This window comes from Pseudorasbora parva, chromosome 19 (assembly GCF_024679245.1).
Source record: "Pseudorasbora parva isolate DD20220531a chromosome 19, ASM2467924v1, whole genome shotgun sequence".
NCBI lineage: Eukaryota > Metazoa > Chordata > Actinopteri > Cypriniformes > Gobionidae > Pseudorasbora > Pseudorasbora parva.
Genome location: NC_090190.1, coordinates 40,455,611 through 40,475,807, shown reverse-complemented (window position 1 = coordinate 40,475,807; position 20,197 = coordinate 40,455,611). Strand labels below are relative to the sequence as shown.

At 37.8% G+C, this 20,197-nt stretch overlaps 1 protein-coding gene across 10 annotated transcripts in view; it reads left to right on the top strand.

The window, feature by feature from the left end:
• The window catches only part of ptk2aa (protein tyrosine kinase 2aa), a 117,038-nt gene extending 96,944 nt beyond the window's left edge, over window positions 1-20,094 (top strand). For 9 of the 10 annotated variants that reach the window (XM_067426415.1, XM_067426412.1, XM_067426422.1 and 6 more), the window contains 12 exons: window positions 765-854; window positions 1,556-1,760; window positions 3,885-3,996; window positions 4,602-4,688; window positions 7,060-7,173; window positions 7,391-7,516; window positions 11,900-11,962; window positions 12,582-12,621; window positions 13,300-13,394; window positions 16,876-17,031; window positions 17,112-17,192; window positions 19,132-20,094. In XM_067426415.1, coding sequence (XP_067282516.1) covers window positions 765-854; window positions 1,556-1,760; window positions 3,885-3,996; window positions 4,602-4,688; window positions 7,060-7,173; window positions 7,391-7,516; window positions 11,900-11,962; window positions 12,582-12,621; window positions 13,300-13,394; window positions 16,876-17,031; window positions 17,112-17,192; window positions 19,132-19,344 — 1,382 coding nt within the window. In that variant the 3' untranslated portion in view covers window positions 19,345-20,094. The remainder of the gene's footprint in view (window positions 1-764; window positions 855-1,555; window positions 1,761-3,884; window positions 3,997-4,601; window positions 4,689-7,059; window positions 7,174-7,390; window positions 7,517-11,899; window positions 11,963-12,581; window positions 12,622-13,299; window positions 13,395-16,875; window positions 17,032-17,111; window positions 17,193-19,131) is intronic. The other variant, XM_067426413.1, reaches the window with a different exon arrangement.
• Window positions 20,095-20,197: the final 103 nt, after the last annotated feature.

Here is a 20,197-nt window from a genome sequence, read left to right as displayed (position 1 = left end):
ACTGTGCGATTTTGCCCACGATTTGGTCGTCTGAGACAAATTTAGGAAATCCTAAAAGATTCCTCAGATCCTAGGCTAAACTCTGACGTCTTTGGTCGTTAGTTTGACATGTTCACCGGCAGCCAATTAATGAGCGCTGCGATCAGATTTTACCTCAGACGAAATTCTGGCAGTGTCAGAAGATTTGGCACACAATCCTGCAGTGTGACTTCTCCTAAGACGACAGTCAAATATCTCGGTTTTTCAAGCCAAACTATGACCAAAACGAGTACTAGAGATTTCTTTGTAGCCAGCATTTCAGTCCCGCGTGTAATGCAGCTCACCGTCACTGAACGCGTCATTCATTGATGATATAAAACTCCGGGTGAGTTTTCTTGCGCGCGTCCGTTTTAAGCGCGCCTTCACTATCGTGCAGTCTGACATTAATGTCAACTGAGATCTTACAGTGTGACATGGCTTACATCGGGGATCATGTTCGTACAGTCTGACAAAGAACATTCGCAAAGGATTTTGAAAAATCGCATAGTGTGCAGGACCCTTTAGTCATGAGACAATGATCTTCCTCTGGAGAAATTCTGATGGACTTATTTTGTAAGATGGACCCGGAAAGTACATAAATAACATCAAATAATCTTTAATACAGTTGTATATACAGCATTGTTTCTTCTTTTTATGTGGATTGTTTGTATTTATTGTTTGTTGAGTGTTGAGTCTGTATCTGTCATGTCAACATTTAGATACAAACGTTAATGTGTGTTTTCCAGCTTCTAAAGGGAAACTGCCGATCAAATGGATGGCTCCAGAATCCATAAACTTCCGTCGGTTTACCTCGGCCAGCGACGTCTGGATGTTTGGCAAGTGCTATTATGAGACATTTTTACATTTATATTTCCTTATGCATCAGAGGAAATTTCTTACAGATTGAGTGTTGAGCACCATAAACATACTCTTTGAACACCATCTTTCGATTATTAATAGTTTTATGTGTGTAATAATGTGTATAATATATACATTTTTGAATTATTTCAAATTATTCATTTGATCGTTTTCCTTTTAATAATAAAACATAAAATGTTTCAGATTTTTATTGTGGAAAAATTATTTAAATCCCACACTCTGGTCAAACTTGCATCATCACAAAACGTTGTTTGCTTAAGTTTGAGGAAAGTTGATTGATGTAAAAATGATGTGAGAATTGCAAGTGTGCGGGATGTATATATTTTTTATAACCGTATGCAAAATGATATAAAAATGTTTTATATAAAAATTATTTTAATAATAGATTATATCGGACTTTTATCCTATGCATTTATGAATGATTCCTATGTGGGAGGCTATATATTTTCTATTTCAAATTTATTTTGTCTTTTTTTTGCCTCTATTCAAATATGAGAATAATTAGATTTGACAGGCTACCACCTCTGATGAAAAATAAAACATTTCAAATATAATATCAGTTATATTGTTATTGTATTTTTTATTTCACCAAATGCAGTGCACCACTTTAGTCTCTTTATGATCATGGCAGATTTCTGATCCCTGTCTCTTCTCTCAGGTGTGTGTATGTGGGAAATCCTCATGTTCGGCATCAAGCCCTTCCAGGGGGTGAAGAATAATGACGTCATCGGGCGGATAGAGAACGGCGAGAGGTTAGCGATGCCCCAAAACTGTCCCCCGACCCTCTACAGCCTCATGACCAAATGCTGGGCGTACGACCCCAGCAAACGCCCGCGGTTCACTGAACTCAAGACTCAGCTCAGGTCAGTGTGTGTGTGTGTGTGTGTGTGTGTGTGTGTGTGTGTGTGTGTGTGTGTGTGTGTGTGGACCGCTTTACTCATGCTTGTCTTCAGTTCTAAAGCCATTTTGGATAAAAGTGTCATCTAGATGACTTGGATGCACATGTAAGCCCCCATCACACTGCGATTCCGGCAAATACACGGATAATGCGACCCGGCATTTGTTCCCGGGCCGCTAGATTTGGTCCATTCTCACTGCCAGCTAAATACCGTAATATGTGCGCTTTCACACACAACGCTTAACGGTCCCGGGTCGAGTTGACACGTGACATCCTGATGTGACGTATAACGGCGAGCGATCTCCGCTTCAGCGCGGATAGTAAGGAGCTCCGTGGTCTCGACTTGTGTCCAGTTTGCGCACATTTCTGCTTGTTTAATTTTAGTTTCTTTTGTATACGAACACTCTCTGCGTTTAAAACACAGACTAGCTCTTCTGGCACTGCAGGGTTGTATTATTGAAAAAACAAGCTCTGAGTCGCACGATAACTACGTACACGTTGCAGCATTAGTTTTGGCTTTTTTTCACACAGCGCTCGTCCCGGATCGAACCCCGCAATGTTACTAGGTCCCCGACCCGGGTTCAGTTCGGTAATCAATGCCGGGACGTGGTTGCTTTCACACAGAAGGAGACCCGGCAATGCTCCGGGAATATTGCGGGTCCGACGTGCAGTGTGAAAGGGGCTGTAGTAAAGCAGCTGTTTGACAGATGATCTGAGGGTGTTATGCTTTTCTTGGGTTCTGACACTAGAGGTCTCTGTTTAGCTTTCAGTGTCACAGTCACTCCAGAATCATCACAAATATCATTTTTGATGACCTCTAATGTGCAACAAATTAATGATTTATAATGATTAATCGATAACAAATTATTGATTAATTATTATGTCAACGCTGGGAATCTTAACAGTACATTTAATAATTTTGCATACCATTGATAGAGATAATAAACATTGCTCAGCTACTCCTTCAGTCAGCGTATGATTCTCTCTGGCAGCACATGAATAATGAAATACACAGGTTGTAAATCATCAATTACACATGTGCATTGTTTGTATTTCATTTAGTTCAGTGTTTTGCTGGTCAGCTGCATTTACTTAACATAAAATACAATATAACAATTATTACAGAACAATAAATGAAAAATAAGTTATATGTAAAATAATATTTTATTCATCAGCGGTGATAGCTTGTCCAATCAAATTACTGTCCTAATCTACATAAATGCACATCAATTTACATTTAGTGCCTCACACATCCAAATCATCTGTAGTTGTGTAGGTTAAAAGTGAAATATACATTCGAAGAAATATATAAACCCCACTCACTACTCAACTTCAAACTTGCATCATCACAAAACATTTAATTCACAACATTTCAGAAAACTGACCCCCTATGGCTTCAGTCTGAACAAGTGTTTTTGTGCATAATTTGTTGTTGTACTAATACTATAAAGCATTTTGATATTTTCAATGTCAAAAACAACAACAAAATGGGTTTTTTCCCCCAGTAAATATATGAAAATGCTTTTACTTGTAACACAAAATGACTTAAGATGTTTGAAAATAATTCTCAAAATTAATTGAGTTTATGCTTCAGACGAGAACAATTACAGGCTCAGAAAAATGATCTTGATTTAAAGTAAAAACAAGTTTATTTTTGTTACTCCATGGGCAGAATTTTTTCTTGATTTAAATATAAAGGTATTATAAAGTCAAGTAAATGTGTATCTTAATTCAAAGATGTTTAGATGATTGTACTGAAAAGTTTTTTTTTTTTTTTTTTTTTTTTTTTTTTTTTTGCAGTGTCTTTGTTAGGAAGTAAAATAGAAAGACATATTCTATTAAACTACCCAAACATCTATTTTACTAAATGCACATCACATCGTAATTCAAACTCTTAAATATTAACTTCCCAGGAGGAACTAATGTGCCAAAAAAGATAACGATAAAGTTAGTGTTTCTGGACCAGTGAGCCTCAGCAGTGACTACAGATTCATGACTCATCAAAACTGTGTCATTCAGTGAAACTGATGCTGGTTTGACCATGCATATCAATATTAGCCCCTCATTCCTCTCGTGTCTCTCCCTGCAGCACTATCCTGGATGAGGAGAAGGCCCAACAGGAGGAGCGTTTCCGTATGGAGATGAGGAGACAGGTCACCGTGTCCTGGGACACTGGCAATTCAGACGAGGCGCCCCCTAAGGTGAATCTCCTCAAACCAGCATGCTCATGCCCAGAAAATATCAGTGACACATATACACCGATCAGGCAAAACATGTTAAAGTGAAGTGACTAACACTGATGATCTCTTCATCACGGCTCCTGTTAGTGGGTGAGATATATTAGGCAGCACAAGTTGATGTGTTAGAAGCAGGAAAAATGGGCAAGCGTAAGGATTTGAGTGAGTTTGACAAGGGCCAAATTGTGACGGCTAGACGACTGGGTCAGAGCATCTCCAAAACTGCAGCTCTTGTGGGCTGTTCCCGGTCTGCAGTGGTCAGTATCTATCAAAAGTGCTCCAAGGAAGGAACAGTGGAGAACCGGCCACAGGGTCATGGGCGGCCAAGGCTCAATGATGCACGTGGGGAGCGAAGGCTTTACCTAAGCATTGCTGAGACCATGTTCATCCTTTAATGGAAACGGTATTCTGGTGGCTGTGGCTCTTCCAGCAGGAGGATAAGGTCATAATGTTATGCCTGATCAGTATATATAGATATCTTCAGTACCCTGAACAGATCTACAGTAAGTGTGTATGTGTTTATTAGTGAATACAGAGTTTGTTTTAATCAGTGGTTTTGGTTTTCACAGCCCAGTCGACCTGGTTACCCAAGTCCTCGATCTAGTGATGGTTATTTCCCTAGTCCACAACATGCTGGTCAGCACAATCATTACCAGGTAACATTACATACGTGTACTTATAAATGCACACCTAAATGCATAAATCACATACCTAATATTGTCCCTGCAATGGAAAGCCTGTTATTCGTCCACCGGCTGGCGACTGTGACTTGAGAAAGGCTGATAGCTAAAACATGGGTTCTGTAAATAATAAGTTGTGCTGATGAACTGATTACTGTAGCCAAACACTCACTAAATACCCCAGACATCCCAGCATAAACATTCTGCAAACACCCATCATACTTCAGATAGCACAGCACTTCTCTCCACCCAAACACCCTGATTTACTTCTGTGTTTAGTGCATTCTGGCTGATTTAAAAGAGCATGTGATTCAGCTGGATCATCTGCAGCTGAAGTTATTTCACAGCTCCTCCGCGAGCGTCTCTGACAGCAGGCATTTCCTGTGGGCTCTTTAAAGACGCCTGCTATTGTTGACTCCAGATACATTCCATCAGCTCAAACACACTTACACTCGCTCACACACACACACACATCACAGCTGTTATCGCCGCTCTGTTTTCATACCTTAAAAGGCTTTTGTGCTCAATCTTGCTGGTTTATAATCAGGTTAGCCATTCTGAGAGGAAGTGAGATGGGTCCGAGACGCTCCGGGGGTCTTAAAGACAGCCTGAAACGCATTTCATAACATATTTTAGTTACATAATGTGATATTTATGAGCGTAAAAGGATTTTTAACAAGGATATAAATACCATGGAACAGTATCAAATGGTAATATGGAAAATTGCTACGATTTTGTGTAGTCATTTAGCCTAGAAATCTAGACGCACCCTAGCGGCAGCAAATCTAATCTGCCCGCAAGTGTCGTCTAGCAACTCTCAATACCCTTCTGAGCTGTATTCGCCAAACTCTTGCCGGACCAATCACATCGTGTATAGAGTCGGTGGGCGGGGCCATAATGACGACGGCCGAGTTGCGTTTGCGTGCTTCTAGTAAACACAGAAACTGGCGAACGGCGGCGGTCTTTCGTATCAGCTTTGACCGCGACTCTGGAAGACTTGGAGTTAAGCTTTTCTCTGATAAAAGAACAAAGAACGGCACTGAAGTCATTCTTAAAAAGGGAAGATGTGTTCAGAGTTTTGCCGACCGGGTACGGTGAATGTTTAATCAGTCAACTAGCTAGATTTATCCCGCGTGCAGAAGTAGTTTAAAAGACAACCGTTTATCCGCCCCTTGGATTGAGCCGTCAATGGTGAGTTTCCAGACCAAACATCTTGATGTGGGTCTGGCTTGTCAGGCTAGTCGTCATTAGCTAAAACTACAACTATTTAAAAAAATTCTAATAAAATAAAGCTATTTAAAAAAACAGAAATAAAATATAAATGTTGGATGAAAAGCTAACTAAAAATAAATTGCAATGAACAATGAAACTGAAATAAAAAAGGTATTAAAACTAAATAGAGATTTAGCTGAATGAAAAATGGCAAAAGCACAACAAATTAATATAAAAATAAAGCAAAATCAAAGCAATCAATCAATCAATCAACTTTATTTATATATATATTACAATGACGATTGTGTCAAAGCAGCTTCACAGTGTCAAACAGGAGAATATTGCAACAAAATTAGATTTGGCTGTTCAGTCGTTCTGGAGAAAACAGTGATGTTATCAGATTATTTTAATTTATCATATAGTGACAATGTTGGCAGATCAGTATTATAGTTTATAGAATTAAATAAAACCTAATTCATACATTTTATTTGTATAATTAGTTAAACTTAAATCATAATTGTAGTGTCCCCAACTGAGCAAGCCAAGCCAAAGGCGACAGTGGCAAGGAACCGAAACTTCATCAGGGCGTGATGGAGAAAAAAAAAAATCTGAAATATTAGATGAAAAACGAACTGAAATAAATTTTAAAATGGTAAAAATGAAGTACTAAAATTACTAACTGAAAAAAGAAAATAAATTAAAACTAAATAGAAATATAAAAAACTAATAAAAATGACAAAAGCACATTACAAAATTACAAAAAAAAATGAAAATGAAATCTGATAAATATAATTAAAGATAATTCAAAGCTGAAATAAAATAAAATATAAATATTAAAAATGAACTGAAGCTTTAGCTGTATGCAAGTACTAAAATTAGTAACTGAAAAAAACAACAACCTAAAAGTGCAATGAAAATAAATTAAAACTAATATAAATGACAATGAGTGCATAGCAAAATTATTAAAAATTAAACTAAAATTAAAAGCTAATTCAAAATATTAAATACTATAATAGTATATAAAAAATACTTTAAATAACACCGATTGCTGCAATATTATTTTTTGTTTTTTTCAAAACTTTTTTTATAAATAAATGTAAATGTGTGTGAGATCAATGTCCTGTCATCTGTCCAGGGGTCTGGATATGTTCCCGGTGCAGGATTCCCGCCGCAAGCCTCTGTCCTCGACCCGCACGAGACGTGGAACCATCACAGACAGGACGTTCCTGTGTGGTCTCCGAACATGGAGGTGAGTGCGCAGAAGAGAGGGCTTGCTCTGTGAGCGTCAGTGATGTGCGGGTTGATCCAAAATGAGCTGGTACCCGCGGTTACGAGTCATTAAAAAATATTTTAAATGATATTCGGGTCGCGGTCGGTCGGGTTGTTTAAATTAAAAATGACGTGGGGACCCGCGCATCACTGCTCACCAGTGATTGTCATTAACCCTGCGGCGCTTTCTGTGACAGGATGGGGGCGCTCTAGGGCGGAGTCAGGCCACGCCCACCGCCCACCTGATGGAGGAGACGCTGATGAAGCAGCAGCTGCAGATGGAGGAAGACCAGAGGTGGCTGGAGCACGAGGAGAGCTTCTTGGTATGGACACACTCACTGACGTCTCTCTCACACACACAACATTTAGTGCTGTCCAATTATAGTTTGAGTTAGTCATGGACATTTCTAGAGTTAAAATAAGAAATAAAGGTAAAATAAAAAGCATTAAATATTTAGTTATAATAATCACATATTAACAGAAAAATCTAAATGTTTATGGGTATTTAAAAATAAAATGTTCAGGGAATTTAAGAAATATAATTTTCAAGACTGGAAAAGTCATGCAAATTTTTGTTTTAATAATAGTTTTAAAAGTCATGTTATTTACTTGATTAGTATAAGGAATTTAATGCAGTGCTTGATTTGATTTATATTTCTCACTGTGGCTTCTTGTCAGCACATCCTACACTAAAATTATGTACCTAAAATTTGAACATTATTCAAATATAAGTATCATTTTAGTTTAAAAAAAACCCTCTTTTGACAGCACTAATACCATCGAGTCTGTTCGCAATATAAATTTCCAAATAATTCCATAAATAGACTATCTTTATTTTATTTAATGTTCAAATTCTATACATTTCCTGCATTGTATTTTCCTCTCTAGACCACTTATCATCTTAAAGTAAATAATAAATAATATAATAATAAACAAAATAAAAAAATGTAATAATTATAAATGAATATGAATAAATAGTAATCAATGGTTTATTGCACTGCAGTTATAATTTAGTTTATGATCATTTTCCACTCTCCTTTAGCTGACCTTTTTGTTACTGTACCTTTAAGACTGCTATATGTAAATGAGCTCTGTTATGATGGACTGAACTCTGTGTATATAGATGTAGTTTGCATCATTCATTATTGGATGTGAAACATTTCAGGTTAGCTGCAGAAGATGCTTTTTTTCATGAAACCGCTCATAGCGGATCATCTGCTAATTCACTTCCTGCGTTGTCTTTGGCCTTCGGTCACTTTGAGTGTGTTTGTAATGGCATCTGTTGTGGTTACTCTGAGTAAGAGATGGAACAAAATGAAGATGAAGTCCCGTCCTGAAAACAAAGCTGTAAATCTGAGCACACCTTCGACTGTCCATGAAGTATTTGATCTCGCCGTGCCCTCAGACCGCGTCTTTCTCGAGCCGTGTGACTCCAGATGATATTTCCAGCGCTCGTTTGTGTGTGTTCTGGTGTCCCGTGTGCCGAGAGAGGCGTTTCATTGGCTCTTGCCAGATTTGACACTCGAGTGACGTTCTCCACAGGCTGAGAGTTTAGATCTGAGGACTGTTGTGAGCAGAGATTTGACTGTGATATATATCGCTCTCCGTCCAGTGGAAAGTCGGGCGGCCGTGTCATGAATGATCGCTTCATTTGGCAGCAAAGGTTTGTGGGAATCGGTGGAAACCCGTGTGGTTCGGGCCTTCCTGAGAAACACTGGCATCTTCTCTTTCTATAAGGAAAATATGAAAAACTTTTCCCAAAGGAAAGATTCAGAATGTGTCTGGGATGAACACTAGTGCACTGCACACTATATACTGGATACTTCCTGATGGTGTGATATTACTACAATCTCATGATTAATATATATTAAGATAAACATGAGCTAATGTCTATTTGTGATAGTCCCAGTTGAGTTTTGTACAATACATTAACTGATACAATTTATCCAGTGACCTACATTCTGAATCCATACGTTTTACTGAATATGCATGTATTAATATAATGTATTTTACTGTACTTCATCTCATTAGATTATCTCTCAAAAAAGATCAGAGGATTCATAACTCATGAAGCAATCAGTGAAAGCTCAAAATCATATTTTAAAACCGTTCAGGCTCTAAAGCCAGGATTGAAGCGGCTTCAAAATTACTAAATTTTTTTATTAAATTAACAATTAAATATTTAAAAAAATATATATATTTTAGATATATAGATCTCAAAATGTAATTATTATTATCATTATGTATTTTATGTTTTTCAAACCCTTAAAAAACTGGGAATTTTAAATTTGGGATTTGCATGATAATAAGAATGAAAGTAACCTCTATTAATAATTTATATTTATTTATTCTTCACCTGTATTTATTAAATATTGAAATAAAAATTATGTAAATAATTGTCGTGTTTTTAATGTTCAAATTTAAATCTATAAATTATTGCTGTAAAATTGTTTAATCGTGATTAATCACATCTAACATAAACGTTTATAATAAATAAATATATAACAAAATCCTGAATATATATATCATGTTTTTAAGAAAATTAAAGCTACACTGTGTAACTTTTTTAGTTTATTCTTAGCTAAAAACACTTAGTTCTTTCAAAAATATATGTTCACATTAATGTATATTTACTTCTTTAAAGTAATAAAGTATTCTCGTAAGTTTATAATATCCCATTGAAAAGACATACGGGTGAGGGGTTCGAATGCCGGTCGCCATGTTGCTCCTCCATCTTGAAAGTACAGTAGCCAAAGAGGGACATACCCGTAAATTCAAGCTTCGCCTTGGGCGTTTTAACACTCGATGGCACCGTGTCGAATGTGAAGAGGGGGATTGCCATGTTAATCTTGGACTAAATCGGCCACCGTAGGAGTTAAAACGAAATCAGAATTGAGAGGAACAGAAACTAATATTCACTGGATGGTCCTTTTCACCGCTAGATGGGGGAAAATATCACACAGTGGAGCTTTAAATATTAAAATATAATACTTAAATATTTAAAAATTGTTCTAAATATGTATAAAATAGTACAGATAATCATCTGACAGAATGAATACTAAAATAAAATGCAGTGTTCTTGCATTTTTAGTCTAATTGTGCATGAAAGTCTTTTCCCGACATTAAATAACAGCAAAAACACAACGTGACTATCATTCGGTTCATTCACGGTTCATTCATCACACTGGAAATGGAAAGTCAAGTCGAGCGCAATGCATTGTGGGATGCCGTATTCCATGCAGTTGTATCCTTGGCAAATTCAGAAGGTCATCTGGGATTTCCATGCGTACACATTTGCATTCTGGATATTACTTTCTTTTAAAAATAGTCATCGAGATCAGCCCGCGAGCGGAGCGTTTATCAGTGTTCAGCAGCACATACCACCAGCGTGTGTGTGTGTGTGTGTGTGTGTGTGTGTGTGTGTGTGTGTGTGTGTGTGTGTGTGTGTAAAAGCAGTAGGAGGAAAGAAAAGCGTGGGATGTGCAAGAGAGGAAGAGACTTGAGAGAGAGAGACAGAGGGAGGGAGAAGGAGAGCAGAGTGTTTTCTGCAGCAGGAATCTGAAGGCGTCTCACATGGAAACGCAGACGAAGCGCTCTCTCTCTCTCTCTCTCTCTCTCTCTCTCTCTCTCTCCTGGCCGTAGCGCGCTCGCGATCCCTCGGACGTCCCGCGCAGAGGATGCATCTCTTCAAGTTCTGTTTCGGGAAGCCGGTAACTAGACTTCCATAGGGAGGATTGGGAAGGTCTTCATGTTCTTCTCAGCTGTGGTGGAGCTGGTCTAGACAGATGCACCGTTTGGAGAAGTCTTTAGTTTGGGCTTGAACGAAGTGTGAAGTTTGTTGATTTTGTGAGGCTTTGAGATTGCTCAGAACAGGAAGTGGAAAATCAGGATTCAACTTTCACATTTTAAATTCTGATCTCTGGGAAGTCTGGGAAAGTCTTGCAAATGTATATGTTCTTAAAAAGGATGGGCATTCATAGAGGGGCCATAAGAAATCAAGTTAATAACATTAGATATTTACATATAATACTTCAATATTTACGTCTGTAATATTTTATACATATTTAGAACTATTAAAGTGTTGTTTATTATTAATAGTAGCAGTTATTATAGTAATACTATTTGTATGTATTTTATGTGTGAGATTTAAGGGAATTCAAAAATGTGAAAAAGTCAGAAAAAGTCATGCAAATTAATATTGTCTTAAAGTTTTTTACAAATAAAATAAGATATTACTGATATATAAATATCAAAATGTTTATATTATTATTACATATTTATGTATTTTGTTTTTCAAAACATTGTCATAGAAGTTAATATTTATTAATATATAATTTGAAATAATTAATCTTAATACAAGCATGATAATAAGTAGTGACCTATAAAAAAATTATTGATTGATTTAACTTTTTTTTAAATTGAAATAAAATAAGGTAAATAATTGTCAATTAATGTTCAAATATATAAAATATAAGTTTACAAACTTTTATATTAATGCGATTAATTGATTTGACAGCACTAATTTAAACATTACTTTAATTATTATTGTGTATGCTTTGTATCTAATAATCACACATGACTGGTAAAGTTGTGATTGTATAGCTGATGATGACATGATCAGATCTCATGAATATATGATGAGAGTGTATAAATGAGGCATGATTTGGAGTGTGTGTGTGTGTGATTAACGTGTGGCGTTTGTTCAGAAGCTGGAGTCGAGGAACTCGAGGGGCAGCATCGACCGGGAGGACGGCGCGCTCCAGACCCCGGTGAGTTCCCATAATCCCCTGCTTGTTTTCCTTTCTCCCCGAGGGAGATTTACAGTGCCGTCGTGAGGACACAATCTGCTTCTCACTTCCTGTTGGAGTCGCAGCCAGTAATGCCGATCACACTCGGCCAAAAGTGCAGCCTGAAGGAATTCATACACCGGAGGAATCTGAACCCCTGAGAGCAGAGGGGCAATTAAAGGGGAATCATGGGAGCTTTACTGTGGCCACAGTGCCAGCTCATCTCTGGCATATAATGAGTGAAGCTCAGGCACTTCACTGGCCGACATGAACACATGCAGGACGAGAGGAGACGGATCTGGACACCACACGTTTGCTCAGATTAGTTCAGTGAAACTCATTTTTGGATTTGGCCTCTAAGGCCTGAAATATGCCTGGCTTTCCCACAAACGACCCACAATTCCACAGGGCCCCAGTGGGCAGCAGGAAAAGCTGTGTGTGTGTGTGTGTGTGTGTGTGTGTGTGTGTGTGTGTGTGTGTGTGTGTGTGTGTGTGTGTGTGTGTGTGTGTGTGTGTGTGTGTGTGTGTGTGTGTGTGTGTGTGTGTGTGTGTGTGTGTGTGTGTGTTCTAAACGCTTGTCTGTGATTGTGTGTTCCTTCAGATGGGAAAGCAGCACGTTTACCAGCCAGTTGGGAAAGCAGGTATGAAGCAGTAAAAAACTATTAATCCATAATGTTTTTCTATTTGTATTGGAACATATATATATACATATATAAATGTTATATATATATTATATATATAACATACTGTATATACTTTTATTTATATTGAACTATTATAAATATTAAAAAATTAAGCATATTTTATTACATTCTAAAAATATTATTATTAGTTTTGTAATTGTTTTATTTTTTAAGGAATAAAATAATTTATAGTTTTATTAAATTATAATTTTTGAATTTGTATTCATATTTTTGTTGTTATTATTATTAATAATTTGTATTACATTATAATAGAAATTCACTACTAAAAAGTTGCGGACACTTTTTACACATGATGGTCATATTTTTGTGGTAGGTTTGTGATAAATATAATCAATTTAATATTTATGTATAAATGTGATACATTTAAAACTGCAAACAAACTTTAATAGTGACTAAGTGATTAGTTAATTTAACATTGGTTTATTTACAATGTCTGTTAATGTCGAAATAAAAACAATTAAAAGGTTTGCAGTTAGGTATCATTTATCAGCATTAATACAGAATGATGTGCATCATCAGCTCTGAGCGGGTCTCATCCAATCAGAATTGTTTAATGACTAATAACCAGAATATTAGTTGAGATGCAGTAACACTGATGGCTTCTGTGTCCTGCAGATCATGTGGCTCCTCCAAAGAAACCGCCCCGTCCCGGCGCTCCGAGTCACCTGACCAATCTGACCCCGCTGGACAGTTACAACGAGGGCGTCAAGGTACCCCAGACTTACATTCACATCAATCAGAGGTGATGCTGAGATGTGTGCTGCATGCGGATTGGCTGTTTCTTTGCATGTCGCTCTCACGAACACCAAGAATGCTCGAGTTTCCCACACACACACACTCAGAGTAGATATATGTCAGCAGAACGAACACACACACACACACACACAGACACACTCAAGAGTTCACACAGAGTAGATCTCCGTCAGCAGAACACAGGCGAACGGATCTGAGCTGCAGAGCTGGCACTATACTACAGCCAAACCTCAGAGAGAGTGAACACACACACACACACACAGCCGAGGGCACAAACGCCTGCTCAGGAGTCGAGAGAATGAACCCGTCTCCTGTGGGAGACTCCACATCCTGCTGTCCTGATCCTCTCCTGCACAGCTCAGCTGGAGGATCATTTATTTACTATCAATATTAAGTTTCATTCATATAAACATTCAATTTTATATTTGGCGGTTTCATGTTAATCATTTTTATTAGTTTTTTATATGACTGTAGTTTTCATTAATGTTTATTTCAGATTTAGTTATTTTAGTTTCTTTCAAGTAAATTAAAATATGTATTTCTCTTACACACACACACACACACACAAGATCTCACTCTCTCACACACACACACACAACCACATTCACACACATTATCTCTCTGTCTCTCTCTCTCTCACTCACACATACATACATAACCACACTCGCACACTCCCTCTCTCACTCTTACACACACACACACACACACTCAGTTGCGGCAGGAATATTTTAAGTGTGTTTATTTTTTCCGTGGCTCTTATATAAGAGCTGAGTTTCGCCTGCTTCTATTTTTTGGCTTTCCTGTTTTCTTAACCTTCCAGTGGACCGCTGACTCTCACGAGAAGCCTTCGAGTGTTCAGTTAAAGAAGAGATCATTTACTGCGCTTCACACACTCCTGTCTGCAAGCCTTTAGTGTAAATGTCATGTGATGTGAAATATTCCTGGTATTTTTGATGTTCCCTAAACTTCCTGAAACCAGTAATAACGATCCAAAAACATGAGATGAACTGAAACGCTTCAGGGAGAACACTTGCTGAAGTTCTGAGAACGTTCCCTGTTAGCTGAGATGTTATGAGGAATATCCATGTTTATGTAATTATTTTGTAACGAGTACTTTTGCCGGATCCTCAGCGAATCCCAGTGCTTTGAAATGGTCCAGCATTAACTGCACTAACCAGAGCCGAGCCCTCCGGCCATGTTTGTTCTGAGTGTAACGTAACGCTGGAAACATCTGCAGTCGAGCGTTTCCCATCACACACCTCAGCCGTGACTCCTCCTCCTCTGAACTTCAGCTGCATGACTTTATTTGTTTCGGTTTGTTTTGGACTAATAATGATTTGTTCTGTTTTCCTGCATCCCGCTCCTCCCACACACCCGCTCACCTGCTTTATGATGCACTGTTGCATGTAGCCCTGGAGGGTAAGACCTGTGTGTGTGTGTGTGTGTGTGTGTCTCTGAGTCTCTTTCTGTGTCTTTGAGTGTGTGTCTGTGTCTCTCTTACTGTGTCTGTGAGTGTGTGTGTGTCTCTCTCTCTGTGTCTTTATTTGTGTGACCACTAGCAGTTCTCTCACTCATTTAGGTGACATATAAATGAAACGATAATAAAATTAGAATTTTATAAAAAGTCTTTATTATAATTCATTAAATTAAAAATGACAATTTAAAATAAAAGCAATCAAAATAAATCACCTGTTAAAAGGGTGACATTTTAATTAACCTGCATGTCATGTGACCATTAACCAACAGTAAAGAACTGTAAACGATTATAGATTTGAGTTATAATAATGACTATCTTCAGAAAGAAAATCCCATTTTTACCAATATTTTATTTATAAATTAATTATATTTAAAATCAATCTTAATTTAAAACTAAAAACAATCAATCAAAATAAAACATTAAAGAAAGATGGGAGATTTAATCTGTTAGCCTGCATGTCATGTGACCATTAACTCAAATAATGTCAAATCTCAGGGGGGCTTTAGTTCATGTCTTAAAGGTGCACTATGTAGTATTTTTGCAGTAAAATATCCAAAAACCACTAGGCCAGTGTTATATATTTTGTTCAGTTGAGTACTTACAATATCCTAGAAGTTTCCAACTATTTGTAAATTGTGAGTAAATTGCTATTTTAACTAAGGACCGGGGACGTGTCAGCATAGCGTTTGAGCGAGTCGCCGAAGTGCTTTACTCTTAGCAGTGTGAACATGTGAACGCACAGAGGAACGTCATAACATCATTTTAAACACACTTAAATGTATCTAATATGATAAACAGAGCTAGCCTAGAAATCTAGACGCACCCTAGCGGCAGCAAATCTAATCTGCTGCGAATGTCGTGTAGCAACTCTCAATACTCTTCTGAGCTGTAAAAAACGAACTCTTTCGAATCAGCTCTGACCGCGACTCTGGAAGACTTGGAGTTAAGCTTTTCTCTGAGAAAAGAACAAAGAACGTTTTTTAACATTCTTAAAAAGGGAAGATGTGTTCGTAGTTTAGCCGACCGGATACGGCGAATGTTTAATCTGTCAGCGAGCTCTGCTTCACCTTCGTTGCTCTGGTTGGTGTAGCGCTATCCTATCGCGTGCAGAGGGAGTTTGAAAGATGACCGTTTATCCGCCCCTCAGATTGAGCCGTCAATGGAGAGTTTCCAGACCAAACATCTTGATGTGGGTCTGGCTTGTCAGGCTAAAACAGAGCTGCTTTACCTTATAATCATGACCGGAAAAGCGGAAATACTGCAGGCGCCGGCAACTGTGTCCCGTCCCGATAAAAGTCCCAGTACTCGCGAGTCATGTGTTTGTGTAACAATCGCTCCAGTGGCCGTGCTCAGCTCCACAACACTCGCTCCTCCTCTGCTTTACACTACAGTAACGTTAATAACCGCATCCATGAACGTGATTTCTGCCCGAGTCCTATTTTCCACCGGCTGTGAGGTGAAGACCACATGTCCCAAGATGCTGCGCTCACACTTTGCGTCATCAAACTACGACTTTGTTTTGAATAGGCGCCCTCCAGTGGACGGAAAGTTGCATAGTGCACCTTTAAAGGGGTTCGGCTAAAAAATAAGTTAGGGAATTAATTCAGAAATGTCATCATGAATAATTCATAGATCCAGTCTTATAAACCTGGAGAATTTTATATTTGTGATTTTTAAGTCCTACATTTTTTTTGCATTCTAATTTATAAATATGATGAATATTGATGAGCTTAGTATTTTTTAGCTCATGTAGAGCTTTCAGGATCATAATATAAATATAATAATCTGATCAGTTTGGAAAATCCATATCCAGTAAGCATTGGGGGAAATCTCACTGGTGCCGGTTAATGGGTTGCATGTGGTTCAGTAGATGTTATGGGTCTGTTGCAGCCTGCTGTTTAAACACAGAACTGCGTCTCTCACACACACTGACCGCTGTGTGTGTGTGTGTGTGTTTTCAGATCCAGCCTCAGGAGATCAGTCCTCCTCCCACAGCAAACCTGGACCGCTCCAATGATAAGGTGTATGAGAACGTGACGGGGCTGGTGAAGGCCGTGATCGAGATGTCCAGCCGGATCCAGCCGGCTCCGCCTGAGGAGTACGTCCCAATGGTGAAGGTCAGCAGGCTGGGAATGCTGGGATGATCACATGACACCTGTGTGACGTGTGTTTGAGTTCCTCTGGTGTTTCCTCACAGGATGTCGGACTGGCCCTCAGGACGTTACTCGCCACGGTGGACGAAACCATCCCGGTGTTACCGGCCAGCACACACAGAGAGGTGAGGGCGGAGCACAATGCTGGTCGATTATACAGTCTTTATTATTTTAATACATCTTTTTACAAAAGTGTTTTATGATAATACTAAGGGCAAAAAAATATATTATTTGCTGCAATAGTCATTGAATTGTTTGCTTTGCATTAATCAGCTGAAAATGAGGTTAATGCTAATGGTCAGATTATTCTGCTATAAAAAATAATACATACTATTTTTGCAGTATATATTTTTTGTGAATGATCAATTTTGACAATGATTAAATTGTATTCCGATAATAAGTATATCTTATGATTTAATAAGCAATACAAGTAAATTAAAATATAAAAAAGTATTGTGTATATATATTATGTATGCGTGATGTTTCTTATTTATAAAAATGTTTTATTTCCTTTTTTTAACACAATAAAACAATGTTTTATTACCTCGTTAGTGTAACAAATTGTTGAAAAATTTGGCCAACATTTTTATTTTTTAATTAACTAGTTTATTATTTTATAATAATAATGATTACACTTAAATAAGAAAAGAAAAATATTTAATTGTAAAATTGATTATTTTATGGTAGTAATAATAATACGTTTTATTTTAGATTACAACTGTAAACCTTTAATGATCTTCCTGGTGTTTTTTTTCTGATTTTGTCTTTTTATTTTTTAAAGTCCAAAAAAAAAAAAAAAACAGGTTTGCTACACTCGTTTAATGGACTGCAAAATTTGGTGAAAAATGGTTTAAAAATAATTATATATTTAATAAATTTAAATATTATAAAATCATTTTATAATAATTACTATTATTATTAATAAAAATATTAAGAACTATTTCTACTGTAATATTTACCTGTAAAATCCAGTATTTAAAGCAGCACTGGGTAACTTTTGCTCTCGGGGTCCCCCTACAGTTGGGAAAAAATAATGTCCTCAACTACTGTCGTAAACTCTGTCCTCCTACAACAGGGGATGCCGTCGCGTGTGCATTTGCTGACATGACAGCCCTGATAGCCCTGAACTAGTGATGCGCGGGTCGTCTCATAACCCGCATAACCCCCAATGTTGATCCTCGTCCTGCCTTTAATCACATCACTTTTTCGTTTCCTCTTATTGCTTTCTTCCAACAAAACTTTTTCTTTCTTATGTGTCTGTGCTGCTTCGGACATGACTATATTATCCGACGACAAAAGTTGGGCTCGCACGTCCGAATGTAAGGAAGTGTGTGTGTTGGTGGAAGTGACGTATATGCCGTAAAGCAGTCGAATTTTGTAGTTCTTTTTGTTCTCGGGTTACAACCCGAAACCCGAAGTTTAAAAGTACGATTAAAAACGATACAGACCCCATCAGGCTATGGCAGACGTGTCATTCAACCTATTGTAAGTCGATTTATCATCACAAGAGTCTTGGAAATATATTATGGAGGTTGAAAAGTTACCTAGTGCTGCTTTAATATTGATAAAATAGTTAAAAATATAATACGTTTTATTTTATGGTACAACTAATATTTGGTCTTCATTTGTTAATTTTCAGACATTAAATCAAAGCTTTAAAGGAACAGTTCACTTTAAAATGAAAATCCTGTCATCCTTTCCTCACCCTCAAGTTGTTTCAAACCTGTATGAGTTTCTTTCTTCAGCTGAACACAAGGGAAGATATTTTGAGGAATGTCAGTAACCAAACAGTTAACTGGAGCCCATGACTTCCATAGTATTTTTTTTTCCTACTATAGAAGTCAATGGCTCCAGTTAACTGTTTGGTTACTGACATTCTTCAAAATATCTTCCCTTGTGTTCAGCTGAAGAAAGAAACTCATACAGGTTTGAAACAACTTGAGGGTGAGGAAAGGATGACAGGATTTTCATTTTAAAGTGAACTATCCCTTTAATTTAGTCAGAAAAGCACAGGGATGAAGCTGTTTGGCCGAGTCATGTATTCTGTCTCTGTCTGTCTGTCAGATCGAGATGGCTCAGAAGCTGCTGAACTCTGACCTGGCGGAGCTCATCAGTAAGATGCGTCTGGCGCAGCAGTACGTGTTGACCAGCCTGCAGCAGGACTATAAGAAGCAGATGCTGACCGCGGCTCACGCGCTCGCCGTCGATGCTAAGAACCTGCTGGACGTCATCGACCAGGCGCGGCTGAAGATGCTGGCTCACAACCGGCCGCACTAGCTCCTCCAGGATGGCTGGATCATTACGGAGGCCCAAAACTACTCTTAACGTCACAAAACAGAAGCGTTTTAATAGAGATTCTTCACCAGGAGAGGATATCGCAGACATATCTTTCTTTTATAACCGTTAGAAGCGTCGTGTCCGTTTGATTTTATATCCAGAAATGAAGTCGGTCTTCGTCGTCGTACTCGAACCTGCAACTGGAACCCGCTAAACTCTGAGCCGAGGTCGCGCTCGAGGGCTCTCCAATAATCCAAAGGCTTGTTTTGTATCGTGGACGCGCTCGAGGTGCTTCGAGGGCTTGTGCTCTGAGAAACTCAGGGCTTCGACGGCTGAAACGCTCTCAACTCGCCGTGACTCTAAAGCCAAACCACAGTCATATTTTGTAAAGGAATCACAGATATTGTATAAAACCGCTTGACAAAGAGGGAAAAAAAATCTAGTCTTCCTGACGTGAGCATTATATTACGTCAGGGACAGAAGCGAATATAGTCACATATCAGTCACTTGAAGCACATATTGGTAAATTGATATAATCAAAGCTGCCTTCTGATTTCATTTCAAGAAACTTTTATTCTGTAAAATCATGTTATTTTTTACCACACACACTAGGGTTGAATCGACCCCTTTGAGTTTGGACTTTTGTGTACAGAACAATCGTGAAATCCATGTTGTCATTGATATAAATTATTCTCAGGAAGAAGCAACTGTACAGATCTTTTAACTAATAAAATCTTATCATTATCTTTAGATCTACTGCTCTTATTTCTCCCTTTAAGGTCACTTTTGGGATCGTTATAAAAGGTTGAACTTTACTTTATTTATAAAAGGACAATGTACAATTTTTAACATA